The following is a 22510-nucleotide window of genomic DNA, read 5'->3' as shown; positions in this document are numbered from 1 at the left end:
AAAAAATCTATTTTGGAAAAAGCCACATGTGGTTGGAGAATGGTAAAAGTAGCAAGAGCCACAGGCATATTCAAATTGAGCAGAGTTACCTACTCAAGGGACTTATGAACTATCAGAAAATACATTTGTAAAATAATTTTTTTTCTTCCCTTCTTTCAGAACCAAAAATCACCCTTTCACAGTTGGGGGATGGAGCTGACACTGTTAACAGCTAAAATCAGGAAGTCAGCGAGAGTTTTGTCATGTTCTCTTAGGTCAGTGGTATTTGGGATGGTTGTTTTTAATTCAGGAAATTATTTGCAAAGGAAATAGTTGTCAAACATAACAGTTATAGGTCAAAATGTTAGGCAAGTTATCCTTAAGTAGGTGTGCACAAAGAAACTCCCCATTTATCAGATGTACTGCTCTGCTTGTTGAAACTTCCTTACATCCACTTTTTCACAGACTGTTTGCCACTGTTTTCCAATTCATGTGTCCCCACCACGTGTTAACTCCTCTCACTCTCTTCTCCTCCTCAGCAGAGGGTGGGGATAAGGACTTGTGAGGTTTGACACGACCTTTGCAAGCTGCTGTTCTTGAGTGAGCTGGAAATGAGGCACAATGAGGTCCCTCCATCCTGAATACAGCTGACAAGAAACCATGTTTTAAAAAGTCTCTGTGGAAAAATCTGAGTTCAGCTATATTAATTCAGGAGATAAGGTCGAGAAAGGTTGTCAAGTCAATGAAATGGGAATTGCAGGGAGCAGACCCAGTATCAGCCGAGAGTAAAAGGTTGAAAAGAGTCCCTGATTGCTCAGCTTTTTCTGGTGGATTCTACTTATTTCTGCTTTCCATATGAAACTCAGGAAGCTATGAGCATCAATTACTTATTTGGGAGCTTGATCACAAGAGATAGCCTTGAATATGTCTCAGACTTTTCCAAATCCGCTGAATTAATTTCTTTGAATTCTGATTTCCCCTCCTCTCCAAAAACAGAAGTAGTGAAAAACTTGAGATCCAAGCAATAAAAAAGATAAACAAACATATTTAGGCCTATACATATACAGTGCTATCCTCATAAAAATATGGCCAAGCTGATAGAGGTATTACAGTTGTTCATTTTCCTTCAGTTTGTTTCCTGTGCAGCTGTTTGATGCTCATACAGGTTTCACATGTCAGTCGGTCACGGACCTCCACTCACGCAGCCCGAGACCTTTTAATCTTCCACTTGTGAGTCTGCCATTGTTTTGTGACCCTTTTGTGGAATCAGTGTTCAGTGGGCACAGTGCTGGCTCCGGGCACAAAGGGCACAAAGCCTTAGTGAAGTGCAAACTGAAGCACTGCATTGAGTTCGATTAACTTACAATGATAACTTTGTTTCATGACATGCAGCTAAGGAAAAGGAAAGCAATTCCTTCCCCAGAGAAAATAAAGTGGCTAGAACAAAAAGAGGTAAAAAAGGCAAAAGACAAGAAAAAATGCCTAAGAGCATTTCCCAGAGGAAAGGAGGCCTTTCACTGTAAGGAAAGAGAAACTGAGGGTGTTTCTTGATGGCACCTCCAACTCCTCACCTTTTCACAAAAATGCGGTGGCTCCCAAGAAGAGGCTGGTGCTGGTGCTGTGTCCTCTTCCACAAGCTGAGTTTCTCATTTTTCCTTATGGATCCTGGTCCTTTAAATCATCCAAGGGGTTAATAATTACTCTTGTTGAACAAAAGTCTCACTGAAAATTCCTGTGTATGTTAGCAAGAACTTTTCTAAAATGAGCAACAAGAACAACAATATTCTATGCATGCTTTCTGATTTTTTTTTCTCTGAGCAAAATGTTGTTTCGGCAAAAGCTTTTTGAACACCCCAGTTTTAATTCAGTGAATGATTAATGAGATATGGGAAGCTCTGCCTCAGTTGCACTTTCTTTTGAGATCTGTAAACATTCTCTGAGTTTTCCTTTTTTGTGACCTAAGGTCGACATTGAACTGAATACTTTAGTAGTTGTTCATGTTTCAAATGAGGTACAAGTGCAAGTGTGTCGAAGTCTGGAGTTCAGCCCCTCTGAGGGCCTTCAGGTGAACACTTAGGACTTTGGGAGCAGCCTCTCACAGCTTCCTCTCACCTGCCACTGCAGTTCAGAGATTTCCTCACTCCCAGAAAGAAGCATAAGCAATTAATCAAAGTTCACACTGAAATACTTGATGAAGAGATCAATAATTTGTCTGGTTGCCCTAAGTGACAAGTTCAAAATAAAGAGAGGCATGATTACACTGTTTAGGCTTGAACAGAATAGATGATGACAGATTATTTAAGCATTGGATTGAAACAGCTCCTTCCCCTCATCGGTATCTGATTTTCCAAGGAGCAAAGGACAAATTTTGTAAGTAGTTCTTATGACTATTGTGATGATTTTTATATTGAGGCTTCAGTGGAAAAGGTGAAAGTCAAATACATCATCTGTCTTTGCACCAATTGTGGCTAATCTTATTTGACCATCTGTGTATGTCAGCAGGCTAATCATCATGGTTAGTTGTCAACAAGGCAGAGTTGAATGAGAAAAATGCCGCAAGGGAAGGAATCCAAAATTTAGAAACCTGAGAGTTCAAGAAGACACTTGGAGTAAATTTGTGCTCTTCCTGAACGTCAAAAGGCAGTAGGTATCCTCTCTGCAATGGTTATTGTTGGGTATTAAAGGAGGACACACACATAGTTGCAGCTCCTCAAATTCTAGTGGTCCAAGGCACTGGGAACGGTATGAGCTCCCCCCCTTCCTGCCGCGGGGAGACTGAAACCTGTGATCTGTCTAGAGAGTATATGAACTCTCTAAAAGAGAGTTCTATGAGCTGTTCTAATAGATGATCTAATTTACATATTCAGTCATTATTTATGCACTTGTTTTCAGAAATTACAGCTAACAGCTTGATTATAAATGTCAATGTTAATGCAGTAGCACAGAGTGACTTTCAGGAGGTTATGAGCTTGTGTTAATGACTGACTGTGGGTGTGCCTGCTCTGCACGGTCCCTGCTGCTCCCTGCTGAGAGCACAGCGGTGCTTTGGGTGCTGATGCCTTTTCTGTTTGCTTGAAGTTCAGAATGAACCAGGGTATGGCCAGAGCATTGCTCAACAGCTCCAGGTGTGTCACTGCTAATGAGGTTATGGAGCAGGCCTGAAATTACGGGCCTGTTTCAGTTGAAATGAAACCAAAGCGCAAAATTGCCGGTTTTCAGCCCCCGGGCCTGGTTTGGTGTTTGTCCCGGGGCCCTGCGGGTCAGAGATCGCAGCCGGGGATGTGCGGCAGGAACACACGGAATGGAGGCTGGTGAGAACCAGAGCTGGCACTGAGCTGAGTCATTTCTTGTGAGAAAAATCTCATTTTATTAAATTTAGAAGAACAGCAAAAGCTTGCAAAACAAAGGGAATAAAACGAAAAGGAAAAATTACAACACGTGTTGGGTGTCCTAGGCATACAGGATTCCCAGGAGCACTCCTTCCAATTCAAAAGTCCCGCTTTTTAAACATTCTTAAGGTTCAACCCTGTTTACGTCATAGAAGAGGCGTTCTCCTCTCCCTGACTGGCTGTGTCGTGCTGGGAGGTGGAGTGTCCAGCAGCACGGCGGCTTCCAGGACCAGCCACGTGGCATAAGGGGTTTCCTTACCAATATTCATTTTACAGTTCCCTATTCCCGTCCTCATGTTTCCCTGGCACTGGTTCCAGGCTGAATCCGGCGTCTTACAACTCCGCGGTACGCCTGATAGGTTAGTAAAGAAAAACTCCTACGTTAGTGATTTGTTTAATTCATTTGCTTGTGATAAAACCGGTTCTTTATTTCTCACATTTCATGAAACTTCTGACTTTAAAATCACGCTAGGAAAACCATAGAATAATATCAGAATTTGTGCCTATGGCTTCTGACCTCCTGATGGGATAGTGAGTGATCATTCATAAAGATATTGCAGCATTCCTGGTGTCTGAGCGATTGTACAATCTGTATTAACCATCTCTCTGTGATTATAATATGGCTCATTTATACTTAGCTCTTTGTCTTTTTAAATACCTCGCATAAACGATGGAACAGCTATAAAAGACTCAGTTTGTCTTCTTGTGATTCTGAAAATCGTTGGGCTCTGCAGTTCAAATGCTTCTGTAATCTTAGTACAAAACATGCTTCATATGTAAATATTTATAATGAAAGCTTGTAGCATTTTTTTTACTCACTAGTTTTCTCACTGTATCTTCTCCTTTTTCTTAAATGCCCTTCAATTCTGCATAATAAACTAACATGCTGAAATTCAGGAATGCTGGGAAAATGTAGCTTGATAGCACAACCCATCTTACTTGGTGCTTGAAGTTAAGTCTTAATTAGAGAAAAATAAATTACTTATTTACTAATCCACACAGTCTACCCTAATTTGTTACTTTATCTCACAAAGAATAATTAAGTTCCATCTAAACATCTTATCAGTTAATCCTCCCTAGAAAATGAGCTCATTAAATTAGTGTGAGAAGGGTATTTTGTGTGAAAAATCCTTCTTCTTGTTGAATAAACAGAGCTTTATTTATGTTGAAGAGTAGGAGCGTTTTTTATTTCTTGGTGACATTTTACTTATGACCACTGATGCTACAATGAGGAACACAATCAGCACAGTAAGACAAGCCCATTCCCAAACTGCTTCTAGTTGTCTCCTTCCAGAATACTCGTTTTCACTTTTGCTCCGCATGAGAACACGTGCAAGAGGGGGAACAGGGGTAATTTTTAAGCAAAGGAAGTAGTAATTAGGACCATTGCTGTCAGTCAGAAATGAGACTTATCTGCACTTGTTACTTCATGGCAGCTTTTGTTTCCAATGAGTACCCAACTGGTTCTCGTAGACGACTGGTTAAATTCAGTGCACAGAAGTTCTAAAATACAGTAATTTAAACACTACCTTTTGTTCTAGTGAAACACTTGTTGCAGGTGGGAAGGAGATGACGTGTGAAAAGGCAGTTGGTGCTTTCCAGCTACATTGATCCTTAAACAGAGAGTGCATTTTTTGTGTCAATACTGCTGGCAATAGTTTTGAAAACTAGTTCTTAAGTTGTCTTGAAAACTCATCAAGGCCACACTCATTTCTTTAGCCCCTGTGTGTACAGTACTCGGCACAATGTGGTTTGGTCTGTGGTGATGATATGAATAATGATAAAGGGAGGAAGAATGAATAATCTCAGAGATTAACTATGAGGCGTTTGGGAAGAACAAGTGACAGTTCCTGCTAACTTCCCTTTGTTTGAATGAACAAAATATTACATTGTCGGAAGTCTGGCAGAGGAAGATATTCCTAATTTTTGCATATGCCGTGCTCAATATTTTAAGCTATTGTGCAGATCCTAATGAAATGTGCAATTCTGTTAGGTGAACTTGTTTAATTTTTCATTCCTGGATGACTTCATTCATCTGTAAACTTCGTTAGATGTCTCTGCTAGAGAAAAGCTGACTGTTTCTTTTCATGCCTGTCTTTGAAAGGAATAAAGAAGCCTATGCAACAACCAACTCTCAATGAACTAACAGTAGTGCGATTACTTACCGAAATTCAGTTTTCTATGACTTTTTTCTTTAGTCTCTTTGAATGTCTGTTGTACAGAATCCTGATTATGGACGAGTCTGGCATCTGTCAGTCACAGACTAATTGAGTATGACTGTGCAAAGAGTTTGGATTCTATTATATGTTGAAGAAAATGCCTTAGAACTAACCTCGACTTCTATCTTAAAGTCAAAATAAGGGAAGATGTGTTTAAGTTTGGGGGAGTTTTGTTGTTTGGGATTTTTTTTAATACCGTATCTGTTTTCAGGGATCTCCCTGCTCTGTAAGATAAATAAGACCCGGAGGAAAAAAAAAAGAAGTTAAAAGAATGCTCCCAAGTGCAGCTTTTTCTCTTATGGATGTGTTAAGAATAGAAATAATAGAAATAACTACTTTAAGTTGTCCTGCACTGCAACAATGCTGGAGCCTTTGTGGGTTAACAAAGGCTCATTTTCAAGGTCATTTATGACAATTGTTTTGTGATAGCAAGATTGTCTGGTAGAGTGATGCAATAAGAGAGCTAAGATAACTTAAATCTATTTATAGCAAGGGCTATAGCACTTTGATTATTATGGGGATTCAGGGGAGACTTATTTGTTTCAGTGCGGCAAGGTCTGTTGGAGGAGGGAGATTAATTTTATAAAGAGGTTACATGCAATCCCTTTCAAATATTTGGATGATTGTTCCAGCAGAGCTGAAAGGTGAGCCTCCAGTCTGTCTTTTCACCATCTTTCAAGGTCTGAAAGGACATGGAAATAATCAATGATAGGGATGGGGAGGATGGGGCAGGGGGAGGAAGAGAGTCTAAGACGTAAATTTTACATCCTGAGCGTGAGGGAGACACAGCATTGTATAGAAGAGACACTGGGCAAGACTTGGGAGATCTGCTTCTGTTTCTGGTATTGATCTGCTCTCCTCTTATCTGTGATTCCCTTATCAACCTTTCTTTCTCTTGCTTTGCTAATGGCTTTTCCTAAAGAGCTCTCGTTTGTGTAGTCCCTTTCTCGAGGCAGCCAGTACTGTCTGGGCTCTGGGCTCTCAGCTGTGCTACTGAAGCTCAGGTTTCACCCAGGGCGGCCCAAAGGAGGCTTTACAAATCTCTCTTTAAACTGCAATTAGCGGCTCATCTCTCCGAGATGACGTACAGGGAGGACTCCCGGACGGGTTTGTTCGTGCTTCTCCTCCCTGTGTGAACGAGGCCGAACTGGCCTCAGAGGCTCACACTCGACAGATCAGTACCATTTGTGAGGAAGCAGATTAATTTGCTTCACTTCGGATTAGGAATTTGGTTTTCCTGATAAATAATAATTCTGTCTTTACAGAAAATATCCCAGTAGGGCAATTTTAATTTGCTGCATAATATTAATTGGTCTAGTCAAATTGCCCAGTTACTGCTTCCTAATGAAACAGGTAACATGTCATTTTATGTTTAGTTATCTGAACTACTGCACAGATTCCTCATTCTTGCCACACATTTGATTTTTGACTTTTCTATCAGAGGCAGTTTTTAATTTTTAACTTACTATATTTTAAAAATTAATTTTGATCTGTTTTAAGTCGTGTGAGGTACATGGTGTGTTGCTCAGGCACTGCAGGGTAACATCATTCCTTGTCTCGGTTTTCTTATCCAGAGTTGAACAACAGTATTTCTGTATTTAACATCCTAGTGCTGTAGGGAAGAAAAAAGTAGACACCAACAACAATTCTCTTTCTTATTTATTTGCCACTACTGTCTGCCTGGAGCTTTGATTCTGATTTTCCTTTTCCTGCTTCATGGCCGCAGTGCATTGGGTTGAAGTTTGCACATTTTCAGCAGTAGCTCCCAAAGCCCTGCCCTGGTCCGTGTGCAGCAGCAGAAGCCCAGATCTCATGGCTTGCTTGCTTTCCTGGTTTATGTTCCTGGTTTGGGCTTGGAGGTCTTTCTTTTATTGCTCAGTAAAAGGATCCTACCTGTGTCTGCACTCATCTGCTATTTCCATCAGCTGAGCCCAGGAAGTAAAATGATACTATAATCCACTTCAAATCACATTATAACAATCCTCATTAATTGAGGCTTTGTCTTTAATCACCTCATAAGATTATGAAGATAGATTTTTGCCTAAAAACTGCCACCCAAGTTATGAATAGGGCCACTGGATCTCCCTGGGATCCTCTATTTCTATACAGTTGAAAATGTAATTTCACTAAAAACCGTTTGCTTGTATCCCAGTCTGATTCCAGCATGGACTTTCTTCAGACATGATTCAGCATCATAGTCACAAACTGCAAACTTTATTAAACATTTCAAATCTCTGTTCAATGCTGAGGTGCAAAAAGCTCACAGATAAAACCCTCATAATTGCCAACTCTGAATGCAGGTCTAGAGTTGGATGATTCAAACTGCTGTTCCTAATTAGGGCTGCAGTTTCTTGTCAGATCTTTTGATCAGAGGAGATGATCGTGGCAATTACCTTGATTAAGGTGCAGGAATGTTTTTCTTTTTTTTTTTTCAGATATCTTTTCTCCAACTTAGGAATTAAATTCTATCTTAATTATATTTATATTAGCCCAATTACTACAATAGCAGAAGTTTTGTGATGTAGCTGGAAAGACGCCTTTCTTAAATCAAATCATTACTTAGGTCTTGATTTCTTGACATGAACCAAACATGTAGAGATACAAATACCAGTAAACAGTAAAGTACTGGGATGTATATGAACATCCTCAAATCTGCTTATCGGAGGATGGGAACTTATTCCCTCTTATTTTTGCTGCTGCAGCTTCAAGTCTTCCCTTTCTTGCACATGGGGCTTTTTTCACTTCTTGATACTTTGGGGCCGAATCTCTGAAATCCATTATCTGTGCTGCTTTTTTTTTCCTCCCTGGAAGGCCTCACTGTTCATCTTTTTGTCTTTTGTACATAATACACTTTTCATACTATTCAGTATAAAACTTAAGACAGACTGTAGATGTGAGGATTTGTTCCATGTAGCAGAATATACCTAACATAATATATTTTAGTAACTCATGGAACTTGAGCAGGATTCTTTTTTAGTCAGCTATCTATTTCCCATGAATCATTTGATAACACATTAATAATATTGCTACCTTGCATTTTAGTCACCATATTTAGACTTCCACTTTTTTTTCATAGCACCTTATATCTTCTATTAACTTCGAGAAAAAATACTGACAATTTCTCGTCACAACTCTTTTAGACCAAAAATATATTACTCAAAATAAAATACAAGTGTATCTTTTAAACTCTGCAGAAAAAACCTTATGAGCACAGGCGGTGACATTTTAGGTTGCAGTATTTGACAGGGTATTTGTCATGCCTATGGCTCAATCTTACCCATCATATGGTACGATTTTACTCAGTTTAGACTAAACCAATTGTACATAGGTGCTCCTAATTCAGGTTTCTCAAACTATACACTACTGACTCATAAAGACGTGGAATCCAGGAAGCTTGATATTCAAAGTACCTGTTCATTAAGTATCATCTAATACAAATAAATTCCAGTATTTGTTCAACATTCATTAATGTCAAAATCATTTCTCCATTTTTTGAGTCCAAGTTCAATTTACCATAGGGAGGAAAATGATATTTAAAATGAACTAAGTGGGGTTGTACTCATACGAAAGATCCAGTTTGGTGATGAAATATCTTACAGAGAGTAACAATATATTTTTATTTTAAAAACTCATTTTTTGTCACATACAAAGGCCATGTTAATTCAGGATAAGATGCTCAGAATGGACTGGAAGGCAGCAACTACTTGGTTATTCCTTTCTGTGTTTTAGTGTCTCCTTTGACTAGATTGGAGATGACTAAATGGGGATTTTTTTGGTATTTAGGCCATATACAGTTGTTACAAGTCACAGCTCTGGGGCACTGCTGTCCCAGGACTGCTGCTCTCTAATTCTGACATAGGTTGCCTGCAGCCACAAAATCTTTCCACAAGCTCTCTGTGTTTTTTAATCCCATGGCTCCTTGTGGCACAAAACAATGTCATCTCACTTTTGTCCTGAGTCTCTTCCCTATACGTAGCCCTAACAAGTCTTGGCAAAGGCAAGAGTGAAACAAAAGCAGGTAATTGAAGATTTAGCGAAATAAAGGGAATTTGCAAGGAAATTCTACCTCAAATGTTCTGTTAATATGACTGAGATATGTATTTCCTTGATTTATTGTTTTAACAAGGTCTGTTAGAGTGAAAAATCAATACAATTCAGCTTTCATGGTCCAAGACCCAAACTGGTTTAGGCACCCCCATTTCAGTGGTTGACCACAGTCCAGAGATATCTGGCCATCATATGCTCAGTCATCACATTTGGCCACCTTAATTTTCCTAGTTCAAGTGACAGCTCTGTCTAGGTAAACACAGCTTGAAAAACAGATCTGTAGAAACTCCAAAGACTGTAAAGCAAAGTATCACAGATTCACAGAATCACAGAATATACTGTGATTCTGTGAGTTGGAAGGGACCCCACAAGGATCATCCAGTCCAACCCTTGGCCCTGCACAGGCCCATCCCCAAGAGTCACACCCTGTGCCTGAGAGGATCATCCAAACCCTCCTGGAGCTCTGTCAACCTCGGTGCTCCCACTGCCCTGGGGAGCCTGGTCAGTGCCCAACCAGCCTCTGAGGGAAGAACCTTTTTCTAATATCCAACCTAAACCTCCCCTGACCACACAATAAGACTTTGTGGAGATAGGAGGAGGGAAAGATGGCAAATGAATGTAGTGAAGGAGATGAAGAGCTCTGCATCTGTCTACAAGTTAAAATATCCCCTTAGAATCAGACTTCCAGGTTATGTGCAGAAGTGTCATTCACACATTTGAATAGCTCACTATTTATCTCCATGGGAAATTGGACTGAAGTTTTGGGGCTTACTGAGATGTGCATCACTCTTGGGGTGCTCGCCCTGGCTCATGCAAACCTGTGGTTACTCTGTACAAACTGCTTTAAGTAACAAGGAAAGCTTCAAGTGGTTGGCAAATCCCAGACTTTCCACTGTTTTGACAAAGTTTAGGAGCAACTGTGGTTCTGTTCACACTTTTCAGGAAACTATGTAATATAGCATCTTCTACATGAATCCTGTTGTGTTAGTAGACAACAAAGTTTAAGTGCAAATTAACACTGAAGCTACAGCAAATAGAAGAATCACTTGAAGCCTTATTATTTGATGGTGGCACAATGTCCCTTCTGAGGGGACCCAAGAGACAGCCCCACACCAGGGCTTAGGATCTCCCCCAGAAATCTGCAGCAGGCACAGTCCTGCTCTGTGCCAGCTCAGTCCTGGCTGAGTCAGGGGAGGCCAGGAGTGCAGGGGCCCAGGGGAACACTGGGGGGGTGACCTGGACATGCAGGCCCTGGCCTGGAGTTGTGGGGCATCACTTTCTTCCCCTTCCTACAGAGCACGTTTGCTGCCTGCCAGCTTCCCCCAGCGTCCCCCAGCCTCCCCCCAGCCTGCTCCAGCCTGCTCCAGCCTCCCCCAGCTGGAGTTCAGCTGCTTCAACCCTGACTTCACATCTGTCTTCCCCTGAATTCCCCCTGGGGTTGTACAGGCAAAGTTTCTTTGTGTCCTTGCTTCTCTCTTTGTGTGCTGATGAGAACAGGGTGACCATTCTAACTATGCAAAGTACATTGTGCATAATTCATCAAGTGCCAGAGCTGAAAGCTCAGGCAAGTTCTTCTCTGTTACTATACAGAAACCAATAGCACTAGAAACAAGGGTTTTTTCACCTGGGGTTTGGATGGGATGCATTCCAATCCAGTTTGTGCTGTGTTGGTTTCTCTTCAAGATCTTTCACTGCACTGACCTTGATGTAAGCTCGTTCTTCTTTAGCCGTGCACACCATCCAGACACAGCTATGATGTGAATAGAAATCAATGATTATTTGCCTTTCTCACTAACCGTGCTTTCAGATACCAGCAGTCTTTTTATCTTTTAAATATACATTCCCAGCTGTTGAGTACTAGATATAATAAAATAATAGCTAATAAACTGTATAGTTTGCTTGCAATGCAGAGATATAATAGCCTGTCTGACATTTTTTAGAGCCAATATTTACCTTTATCACTGGTAAATGCCTCCTGAGACTCATTATTCATGTAATTCCCATTAAGAGGCAGTAGTAAAACAGCCTGTTGTCTTACAACACTTGTTGTTAAATACATTATGTTTAGTAATAAATACGTCAGCTTGTGCTACACCAGAGAATTATTATTATTTCTTATCTCTAGACATTTATAAATAAATGAATCGTTTATTTATAGACTGCTTTCCATTTACTCCTTGCAGTAGCCAGTTAAAACTACTTTTTTTTACGTACATGGTCATATTTCCTGATGCTTGCTTATTCCTTTTGAACCTAAGGTTGTAACACAATTAATATTCTTGGGTTTTTGTATCTTCTACTTTGCAATTAACTAAGGATGATAGGAAAAATAAAAGTTGTATTGAAAAACAAGTTATGTTAGTTTAGAATAATGTGGCAAAAATACTTCACAGAACTGAGTTACTTGAACGTCTAATTGTTATTCCTAGTGCCACTACTAAGGCCTAATATATGAACATAATAATTAACTTATGTCTCTAATTTGTCTGATCAGTGGCTCCATGCAGATCTGTGGAAACCCTCCATATAAATTTCAAGCTCTCTTATCTAAACAAGACAATGCTTTGCAGCAATATGAATATATCCTGGCATTCTTTGTCTCTTTCAAAGCCTTGACCCATGTTTCTGTGGCTTGACATTTAAGTATTTACAGAACTGTTCATGTGGGCACAAGAGGAAGATTTTTAACCTCATGCTCTGGTAGAATTCAGACTCAGAAAATTTTGTTAGCAGAACTTGCTGCACAATCTGATTATGTGTTTCTTCTTTTATTGCTTTTTAGCATGATCAGTATGCTTTTGAAAGTAATTCTGTACCTGGATAGAAATGGTGAGGTTTTCAAAAGCATCAGCCACCTGTTTAATTCTGCTCATATTCACTTGAAAGAGTTTCTGTTGTTTTATTAACTCATTTGCTTGGAGTGGACCAGTGCTGTCTAGGGGTTGAATGAAAGCACTTTAAGGTGAATTTTCTGGTTTACCAGTGCTTTATATAATCCATAATGACCTTTCTCTCCTGTCTTAGTAGTCTTAAAATTAATCTCAATTTTTTGTATTTTTTGGGAGTTGCAAGCCAAAAATCTGTCAGTTCAGAAACTGCTGAATGGAAGCAGACATTTTTGGCCCTGCCACCTTTGTTGGAAAAGAAAGCCTAGGTTCTGGTCAGAGATGAACATAAGCATTGATATCCAAGGACTCGGCGACCAGAACACAGCTCTGATATGTTCTTGGGAAGCTGTGAGTGAAGTCATGGCTGGAATCCTCTGGAACTGCAAAAATATTTGCCTTCTCTGGGAATCACTGTCTTTTGGGGGATGAGATGACATGGATGTAAGAGAAGTTACATGCAGGTGTGAAAATTCTGCCTTTGCAGCCATTAGATATCGTATGGGTGCATTTGATCCGCTCCTGATTCACAGTGTCCTCTGAAACTCTTGGAATGGGATGTCTTGCTCCAGTTCATTAATGTTTTCTTTGCCTTCCACAGACAAAGTAGGAGAGGATAGTCAGGAACAGGCTGGTAAAGGCCCTAATGACCCAAAGCCCCGTTTTACTTGGTCTAAATTAGCCCAGTTCCTACAAAACCAGGGCTGGTGAGGCAAGGTAGGGATGTCCATAGAAATGGAAACAAAACCCTATCAGGCCTTCAAAATGTTCACATTAATCTGCATATTATTTTGTTGTGCTCATGAGACTTAGCTGAGCATCATGTGTAGTTACAAAAATCCTTCACGTGGCCATATCCAAGCTGATGTTTGTTGTAAGGCTCCCACCCTGGTATTCCCTGAGAAATGCACCGGCACGTTTGAGAATGGTGTCTGTGGCCTCTTCAGGCCTCCCAAAGCTCCTCAGACAGGGAAAACATGAAAACAGAAGTTGAGTTTCATGTGGTTTTGTACAAAAATAAAATCAAAGCAAACTCTTGTCTAAAGTGACTCCTGAATTATTAAAATTAACAATTTAATAAAGAAAAAAAGATAGCCTCTTAATTTACTGGATTATGATTAATTGAAAAATGTTATTTTCTTTTATTAAATTTATGTCCCTACAGTAGATTATTATCCCTGATAATTGGCAGAGGATTTTACTGTGACCTCTATTGGCTTTTTCTCTGATTCAAAAGGTGCATTCATTTAAAAGATTCTTGGCTGAAATCCATTTTACTGCTTTTATAAGATATTTCACAAAAAAGTAATTTAAGAGAAAAATCTTTCTATTGTAGCTTTACTAAGCTTTATATTTGGTTTTAGACAGCCATAAAAGATTTTCTTCTGTTTAATTTGTTTCTGGAATTTTTCATATCCTTGCTGTAAATTTGTTGCATTAATAAATATCACTAAAATGGAGAGCAAGCTTACAAAGCACTTTTTAAAAGTGTGGCTCTGCTGCTACAGGCAGTAATGGAATAGGGCCTCCAAATATGTGGGGTTTTGAGTAATTTGCATTAATCCCACAGCAGCTGAATGACGTTTTTCCTGGGAGGCACTGTAGTCATCCAGCACCGAGCAGATGATCCATACATGAAAAATTAATATGTAACAAAGGCTGTGTGTGCTGGGCAGGCAACAGCAAATCACTGCTAAACTAATTTAGCTTAGGGCTGGTTCTGATCCTTAGGCTTGCACCTCTCGAGGCTGATCCAATCCTGCACATGTAAGGACACCTGGACAGGAATTCATTGCATCTGTTCACGTTCAAATGTCCTTGACTGGAGAAAGAGTTCAGTGAGTGCCTCTTCCCTCGTGTGACAGCACATGGGACAAGCTGTGCCCCGGGATGGCATGGGGGAAGCTGTGCCCTGGGACAAGCTGTGCCCCGGGATGGCATGGGAGAAGCTGTGCCCTGGGAGAAGCTGTGCCCTGGGATGGCCGAGGTGTCTCTGCAGGTTTTTGGGGGGCAGTGTCTGCAGTCTTTGGGTGAACCATGTGTAACAGCTCTGCTGCAAGCGCAAAATCTACTCCAGGCATCCTCTGGCACCCCAAAGCAGTTGAATCAATAAGTTCCTCAGCACTGGGAAGTCCCCCTGCCTGCCTGGATGGGCTGTGGCCAGAGAGGGAGAGCCTACGGAAACTTGGCCTTTCCAGGCTTTTCCCTCTCTTGTGTTGGACGCAGTCTGTGATCAGATGTAACGTGACAGCAGCAGCTTGACAAGCTGATAATACACTTCACTTGCAAAATTCATCTGCTAAGACTGCAAACACATTTTTATTTAAGCTATGTCATGTCTATGCATAGCACAAGGATTTTTTTTCCTGTGGATCTGCTATAGAAAGTCTGAGAAGATCTAGTGTTTTTATCTTGTAAAGTATGACTGATATTTTTGCAGCAGAAAAAGTTTGACTTTCCCTGGTCACACTAATTTGTTTGGACAATCATTCAGATACAAAGCAGAGGCTGAAAGAGGTTATTACTTGCTCCCTGAAGCATTTGTGCCCCATTTTCTAGCCATTAGGGTGTTTCATAAGCTGTTATTATTTACCATATTGATGAAAAATAGAAGGAGATAGAGAGAAAGAAAATCAGTTTTTTTCAGGACTTAAAGTCCAAGAGTCAGAATTTTATTGAGAAGTCATTGATGGTGTAAAAAAGGTTCTTTGTCATTAAGGAAATCCTGGAGTAGCTTCTGGAGATGATCCAAGAAAAACTGAAGGAGCTTCTATTGGTGTATTCTCAGAACAAACACAGAACTGCCATGTCAGGGTGTCATGCTGGACTGACTGGGGGCTGTGAATCTGTCATCTGATGAGGCTCTTCTTCCACACTGGGAACCTGAATCGTGCTATGGTTTTCTCTGAGTCAAATCCTGTTGCATCTAGACATTTTCACTCATTTTACTCGAGTGAAATTCTACCTAAAAATGTCTGAGCAGTGACAAAGAAGATGTGAGAATCCCCATGTATGTTCTGCATTTGGCACGTGAACATGGGAGGTGGGTGTTCAAACAGTGTCACTCGACACTTTCTGTACCACAATCCTCCAGGAAAGGCTGAGAGGGTTTTCATAGGGATTCAGCTCCACGCAGTTAGTGGTGGGAAGCAAGGAACGGGGATTCACATGGCATTATTCTCATTCAAAATAGAGGAAAGCATAATAAGTTAATAGAATCTGAGTGCTTCCATTCTTTCCTTCCATTTTGAAGAATCCTTCTGTAGGACTCGTGTTTAAGAACACTGTGAATATAGTTATATACAAATACACAATTATATCAGCCTTTTGGGTACTCTAAAGCTGTATGGCTGCAATTTCTTGTCTCTCCCTACATAAAAGCACAAGCCTTGCTTTCCAGGATCTTTTTCAAGAAAATCTGAGGACTGAATACACTGGAATGACTTTTCCTCTCTCTCTTTTTCTATGTGGGAAAGAACAAAGAATTGAGAATTAAAATTTTCAAGCCAGACATATATATATATATATATTTGTTTGTTGGAACGCTATCCCTACAACTTACTAAGTGAAATATTAATTTTGTACAGCTTGAGGTTCTTTTCTAACAGTCTTTCTTAGATCTGTGTATTTATTTAAACAGATCTCTAACAAATACCCATACTTTTCCTCTCAAGTTCTGGTTTGTCTGCTATTTTATCTGGGAGGAAATGCATTGTATTTTGTTCCTACCCTATATCGTATTTCATGTTGTGGTACAATTGTTCATCTGCTTTACTGGTTATATATTGTACAGACTAAACTGTGTTTTCTGAATGTCAAATCAGATTTGGGAAACATTCCTGTTATATTTGTCCCTGGGAAACACTGGACAGAAAAATCACATCTATTAAAACTGCATTCATTACCAAATCCACAGAACCTAAGTTTTTGAATTAATAGCAGTTAATCAAACAATGCATCATAAAAAAGCGGGAACTAAAGAAAACCAAAGTAAAACATTCACTTTCATTATTGAACATTTTTAGCTTTATTATTATAATAGAATTACAGTCTGACATAAAATAAAGAGCTTTTGCTAAACTCTGTAAAGAAATACATGCTTCTGCCATAAACAACCTCTATTAGATTTAGGTTTTATTGCCACATCACTGCACTGAGGTGCAATAAACATTCAATGTCTTCTTTTTAAAATTATCTTAGGAGTAAACAGAAACTGTCCTCTATAAGAGTGTATCATTATTTTCAAGGAAGACTTACTATTATTACATGGTTTAGCAAAGCATTGTAAAAAAGCTACATAGAGAATACCTTGTCTTTGATAAACTGTGCAGTCAAGTTTATACAGTGTAATACTATTGGCATAGACTAACTAAGAGGTGATATAATGCAATCATTGCATAGCAAAAAGCAGACTAGGTAAGTAATATTCACATCTAATGTGCAAAATGCAGACCAAAAGGTAGCTATGAATTGCTAGAAAGATAAAATGCCCTAAATGAACACACTAGTTTAACGCCAAAAATAACAAGATAAACAAGTACACAGAAGTTAAAGAGCCATAGTTTATTTTTTTCTATACATATATCTACACATGATATCAGAGATGAAACATCCCCTTTTAATAAGCTGCAATCATATAACTTATCAAGTTTAGACAGGACTAAATGTTAGACAATGAAGCATTATTAAAAAAAACAACTTCTCTAAATAAAACATTAATTGTTTCCTTTTGTAGATAGAGGATGTCAACTTTCTGATTTATTGAGAAAGAGTTTAGAAAACTGATTGTGAAACTTGACTCTCAGTAGCTGTTTCTCTGGAGGCTCATGTAGCACTGTTTCAAAATCCATTTAATACCATGTATTACACTTATTTAATTGATGCTTCTTGAAAATATCCACCATTCTTCCCATCTTTTGATTTCTAAGAATCAGCAGTAATGATTCTGACTAGAATTGTTTTAAAGGGAGCACAATACCTGCAAAATGGACATCTTGTATTTGAAGCCCTTACATATTGTTCCTACAAATATATTGCTACAGTAAAAATGAAATGTAGTAAGTTTACTCAATAAAATCTATTTTCCTGTACATTCTTTTATGTATGCTTTCTTTGTATTTAATGCTACATATATTACATCTCTTATTGTAACAGTTATGTTTCAGCAAATATAGCAGTAATATACAGATGAACTTCTGTCTTCACAAATATTTCACCATTTTACCTACCAAATATAATCCCATACTTTAGTGTTTATGCATGACCTGAGCAGACCAGTCGTTAATCTAATAGTATACGTTGGATGACATTGTCAAATTGCAAGCTACTGTACACTTAACCACTTTACAAATGGAATTAATTCCAAGCACTTTCTGCTTATTAATTTTTTTAGGCTTTCCAGTACCACTGATTTATTTTTTCCTCTAATTCAGGCTCTAAATATGTTTTATTGAGCATTTAACAACATATTAAGAGCTAAGAGGTGAATCCTACACAATGTTTTAAGAACACAACTTTAAAAAAGTAAAAAATGTACAATCTCATGCTGCATATTTACAGATATTATTTAAATACTATATTTTATCTTTCTGCTATTCATAAATCTCAGTCTAAAGCTTCTTTTAATGTATCATTTTATAAAAGAATACATTCAACATATCTAGAGCTTGCAAAAATTGTTGTTTTGTTGTTTGTTTTTTTTAAAACTCTCTAAAATATAATGATGAGTAAAAGCTATCTTTAAAGCATCCAGGAATTGTTTGGATTACGCAGGTGATAGAGGGAATTTGGATCTGCACTCGGGTGTACAACTGGTTTTAAATCTAGTCTAGTGACAACTTAATGCTTGGAACGAGACTGCACTGAGAGCAGATGAAAGCCTTTGTTACCACTGGATCTCATGTGCTGTACAGGGGACAAACTGTACCCAGAGGGAGTAGATTTCCTTTCTCATTAAAGACCATTTAATATTATAAGTCAGGTAGTTTGCAACACAGAAGAGAAAAGGGATTAGGAAAATAACATCTTATGGGATTCAGCAAATGGAAAGTTTTACAACCTTGAAAAGATTATGAACAGTGGTTGAATAAATGGTACAGTCTAGTATGTGCATCAGGAATGTCATAAAGAATATTTCCCCCCTCCTACAATTCTCTGAATAAAAATATCTTTTTCCCATACATATACAATTCCTTTTGGGGACATTCAGTACTAAGCTGGCAAGAAATGGTTTCTTTCCGCCCCCCCCATTACACTACAGCTCACTCTTTTCCATTTTCAGAATTACTTTTCCAAAGCTTATATTCTTCTCTCCCTCACACACAGTTTTTTTAAATATATAGATATATTTTTACTTTTTGCTAAATAAAGAAACCTTTATTTTCTTAAAGACAGAGGCAATGAAGCAAATGGGAATTACTGTATGTGAAAAAGGGAAGCAACTCCCCGAGCAAAAGACAAAACAGAACTATAGGAATAAATGAGGTTATTGATGTGGAGTTTGAACCTTTAGCTGGGGCTCTCTGTTTAAATAGGTAGCCCAGTAGACTAAGTTAAAGATTCCAAAAAGCAGTGGGAAGGCTATTCTTGAGAGTCGGTCAATTTTACTGACGCTGTTAAAAGTTTTCTTGGGTTCTGCAGGTTTTGTTTCTGGCTTAACTTCTTTGGGCTCAATGGTTGCACTTTTAGCAATGGTTGCCAGCCCAGGGTCCCTTGCAATGTTAGGGGTGTAGCTCGTAGCTGCAGCTGTGTATGTGTTGTTTTTCTTAATGAGAGGATCCTTCACTTTCTTTGGCTGAAAAAAGAAGAAAGTGTTTTATTCTCGCTATCTTCTCAATAGATACAATTATGAAAAAGCACTATAACATTTTGCAATTAATCCAGTTCATGCCACAAAATGTAATAAGCTGTAAGAGAAAAGTTAGCTCTGGATACATGACTCATGCAAAATATTTAGGTGACAACAAAGACAAAATCATCCATTTGTGTTATGTGTGTTAGTTAAACCAAATTAGATCATGGATAAACTTTAATGAGAACTGATAGCTTTAATGGTAATTAGCAGTGACACACCACTCATAGTTCAGTATTTCCCTAATCAACTGTGCTTCTTGACCAGAACAAAACTTTACAAAATACAAAAATTCTTAATGTAGCTTTCCAATATTAAGAGAAATAATGAGATGAGTGCTGACGCAATTCATACATAAAAATACACAATAAATTATCATGTAACCATGCACTAAAGAGAGGATTATTTAACAAAATGCAAAGCTGCCAGTATTCTACTCACTAATGGTTTCCACCAAAGATACATGCATTATGGATTGGGAACTTCATGTTCTTGTTTGAGTGTTACAGTTGGATCATAGTGGCTGAAATGCCATTCCATATACAAGGACTGAAATGACTATATGATTTTTGCATCCAGCTACTTATATTGCTAAAGCAAGAATGTATTGAATATCTTTTAGTGGAGAAGAATTTATTGCACTTATTTGAATCTATTTTCCCCTGAATTCTTGTGTTTTCTAGTATTCTACTTCTGGGATCGAGTTGTAGGAAAAAATTTAAATTTTGCCATCTGGGTATACCAGTGGCATTCAACTGTCCCAGTTGCAAACAGACCAAAGCTTTCCTCCAGCCACTGCCCAAGGAGAAACACAGAAGAGAGATGTAGTGGGTTGTTAAGGAGGTGTAAAGAAAAGTATCACTTTGCTCCAGGTTCCTTCCATTAGGAGAAAAAAAAAACCAACCAAACAAACAACAAAACACAGATAACAAAAAAATCCCCAGAGCTTAAAAATCTTTAGACAGTATTTGCCACAAAAAGAATAGGCAAATGTTATCCATTGTATCCTCTTAGAAGGGGGGAATAAATATGATCAAAGAGAACATAGCAGAATGGGATCTATTTTGTCATTTCACCATACAGCAAATAGAATTCCCTGTTTTCAGGAAGCAGTTGTCCCATGGAGGGCGACTCCCAGTAGCAGAGTTTTGCTAAAACATTCTTGTTGAAGAGGTGAAGGTTTCAGGGAGCAGCCAGGCTCCTGTGGGATGCTTGGGAGCACGAAGAGAAGCTGCCAAAGCATCCAGGCCCAGCAAAGCATGGCTTGGAGCCCCACCCGGGCAGGAGGAGAAGGCTCAAATGTGAAATTTCTGCTACTCAATAAGGAAAGGGATTCACCTAATGATTCTGATGTAGATGTTCATTTGATGGCAATAAAATTCTTAGCTGGAGGCTAAGAAAAAGGTTCAAATTTTCTTAGAATATTTCTGTTGAATAGGAGGAACAAACAGGTTGAAAAAAATACTCAGAGAATAAAAAAGGCAACGTGAGAAAGCTTTTTTTTTTAATGTAGTTGTCTGTCCATTTTTTATCTCCCAAGTGGGCAGGCTGCTACCAGGCTTGCTGAGCACGAAGCCAGCCCGCTTTGCTCCTCAGTCGGATATTCGGATGAGCAGCAATAAATGCAGCAGGCAAAGAGCTGCTTCACAGGAGCCTCAGAGGAAACCCCTTCTATGGATTAAAATGTCACCCGAAATCTGAGCCACAGAAAACCCTGAACCAGTCTGGATCTTAGTATTTTATCTAAAATCCAACTTCCTGAAAAAGCAATATGCCAGCTAATTGGAGCTCTGAATTTGATTAAGCTGTGACACTCCACTCACAGGGCTCCTGCCTCGCCCGCCTTCCCTCAGGGCTGCAGGCAGGGCACACCACCAGCACCAGGACATCTTGGCTGGCTTCAACAGACACAGAAACCCCCTTACCTACTCAGGAGTGCAAAGCCATAAATCTTCCAGTATCTTAAACAGTGGTTATTGGTGTGGGATTTTTTTGAAAATGTAATTTTCTTTGAAACAAATGAAATGACTAATTATCTAACTATGTTACAAGGGAGCATATATTAGCAAGGCAATATTTAATATTTAAGGATTAAGTTCTATTAATACAGTTCATTTTTTATCAAAAATGTCATGAAGACAGAGCAAAGAATCAAAAAATTATTTTCAATGAAAGTATCATCAGTAACTGAAAACTTAATATTCACCAGCAGTTGTGCAGCTCATTATTTTGTTTTCCTACTTCATTCATTTGTTCTACAATATTTTTGTATTAGTTCACATTGTATAAATGTCCCAGTATAATTTCTGTTTATTTCACTGACTTATGCAACTAAAAACGCATACATATATATATGAATATATTCCTGAATTAAAAACATATCTTTGCGCACTGATGACTGATGACATATATCTGCTCCTCCAAATATTTATTCTGCTGATTATCTAGTTTATGACTGTTCAGGATAGCCAATTCAGCAAGTTAAAAAAACAAACCAAATGAGCTTACTCACAGAAGCAGCTGACATGGCAACTCATAGAAGATGGGAAACTTATCTTTGATTCCCTAAATGTTCCTCAACAAGTTCTCCATGCATCTGTGGTTAACAGAGTAGGTCTGATCCCAGACCAAAACCAAAGGGAATCAGTGAGATGTTTCTCTAGTGCTTTCAGGGAGGTACAGGATTGCACACCCCAACACAGCTGTCAGTGCCTCCCCCAAACAAATCAATTTTTCCTATAGACCAGGAAAGGAAGAAAAAAACCCTGTGGTGATTTATTTGGTCCTAATGACAGAACAGCCCTCCTGAAATTCATGTTTGGGAGCACTGTACCATGGGAATTGTCAAAAACACAGCCACAGAATTTTTTGCCTACATTTATACTGTATTATTAGTATATTATACTAACATATAGTATATATGTATATATATACTATATATAGTATATTTATACTATATTATCCACATTTTCTCTTGTTTAAACAGAAAAAAATCATTGCCTTCCCTTAAATAATACACATTCATCTTTTCCACTGAGTTGCACAAGTCAAAACCTCAGTGGAATATTTCACTATTGATAGCATGCAGTGTCAGCCGGTATGGCAGAAGTAGTATTAAGATGCTCAACGTCTAAGTAATTT

The 22510-nt window shown here is 38.7% G+C and overlaps 1 protein-coding gene and 1 long non-coding RNA gene across 6 annotated transcripts in view; one reads left to right on the top strand and one right to left on the bottom strand.

The window, feature by feature from the left end:
- Window positions 1–3371: 3371 nt before the first annotated feature.
- On the top strand, window positions 3372–22345 carry LOC108506634. Its single transcript, XR_001877826.1, has 3 exons — window positions 3372–3727; window positions 14251–14357; window positions 20910–22345. It is a non-coding gene; the product is annotated as an uncharacterized LOC108506634 (long non-coding RNA).
- The window catches only part of GABRA1 (gamma-aminobutyric acid type A receptor alpha1 subunit), a 40926-nt gene continuing 34938 nt past the window's right edge, over window positions 16523–22510 (bottom strand). For 3 of the 5 annotated variants that reach the window (XM_017833881.1, XM_017833879.1, XM_017833878.1), the window contains exon 10: window positions 19004–19312. In XM_017833881.1, coding sequence (XP_017689370.1) covers window positions 19004–19312 — 309 coding nt within the window. Of the gene's footprint in view, window positions 19313–22510 lie in introns of all 5 variants that reach the window. The other 2 variants (XM_017833877.1, XM_017833880.1) reach the window with 1 other exon arrangement.

The sequence above is a fragment of the Lepidothrix coronata genome, unplaced genomic scaffold (genome assembly GCF_001604755.1).
Source record: "Lepidothrix coronata isolate B3197 unplaced genomic scaffold, Lepidothrix_coronata-1.0 Scaffold223, whole genome shotgun sequence".
Taxonomy (NCBI): domain Eukaryota; kingdom Metazoa; phylum Chordata; class Aves; order Passeriformes; family Pipridae; genus Lepidothrix; species Lepidothrix coronata.
The sequence above is the reverse complement of the archived record's forward strand: the minus strand, read 5'-3'. Positions and strand labels throughout refer to the sequence as shown.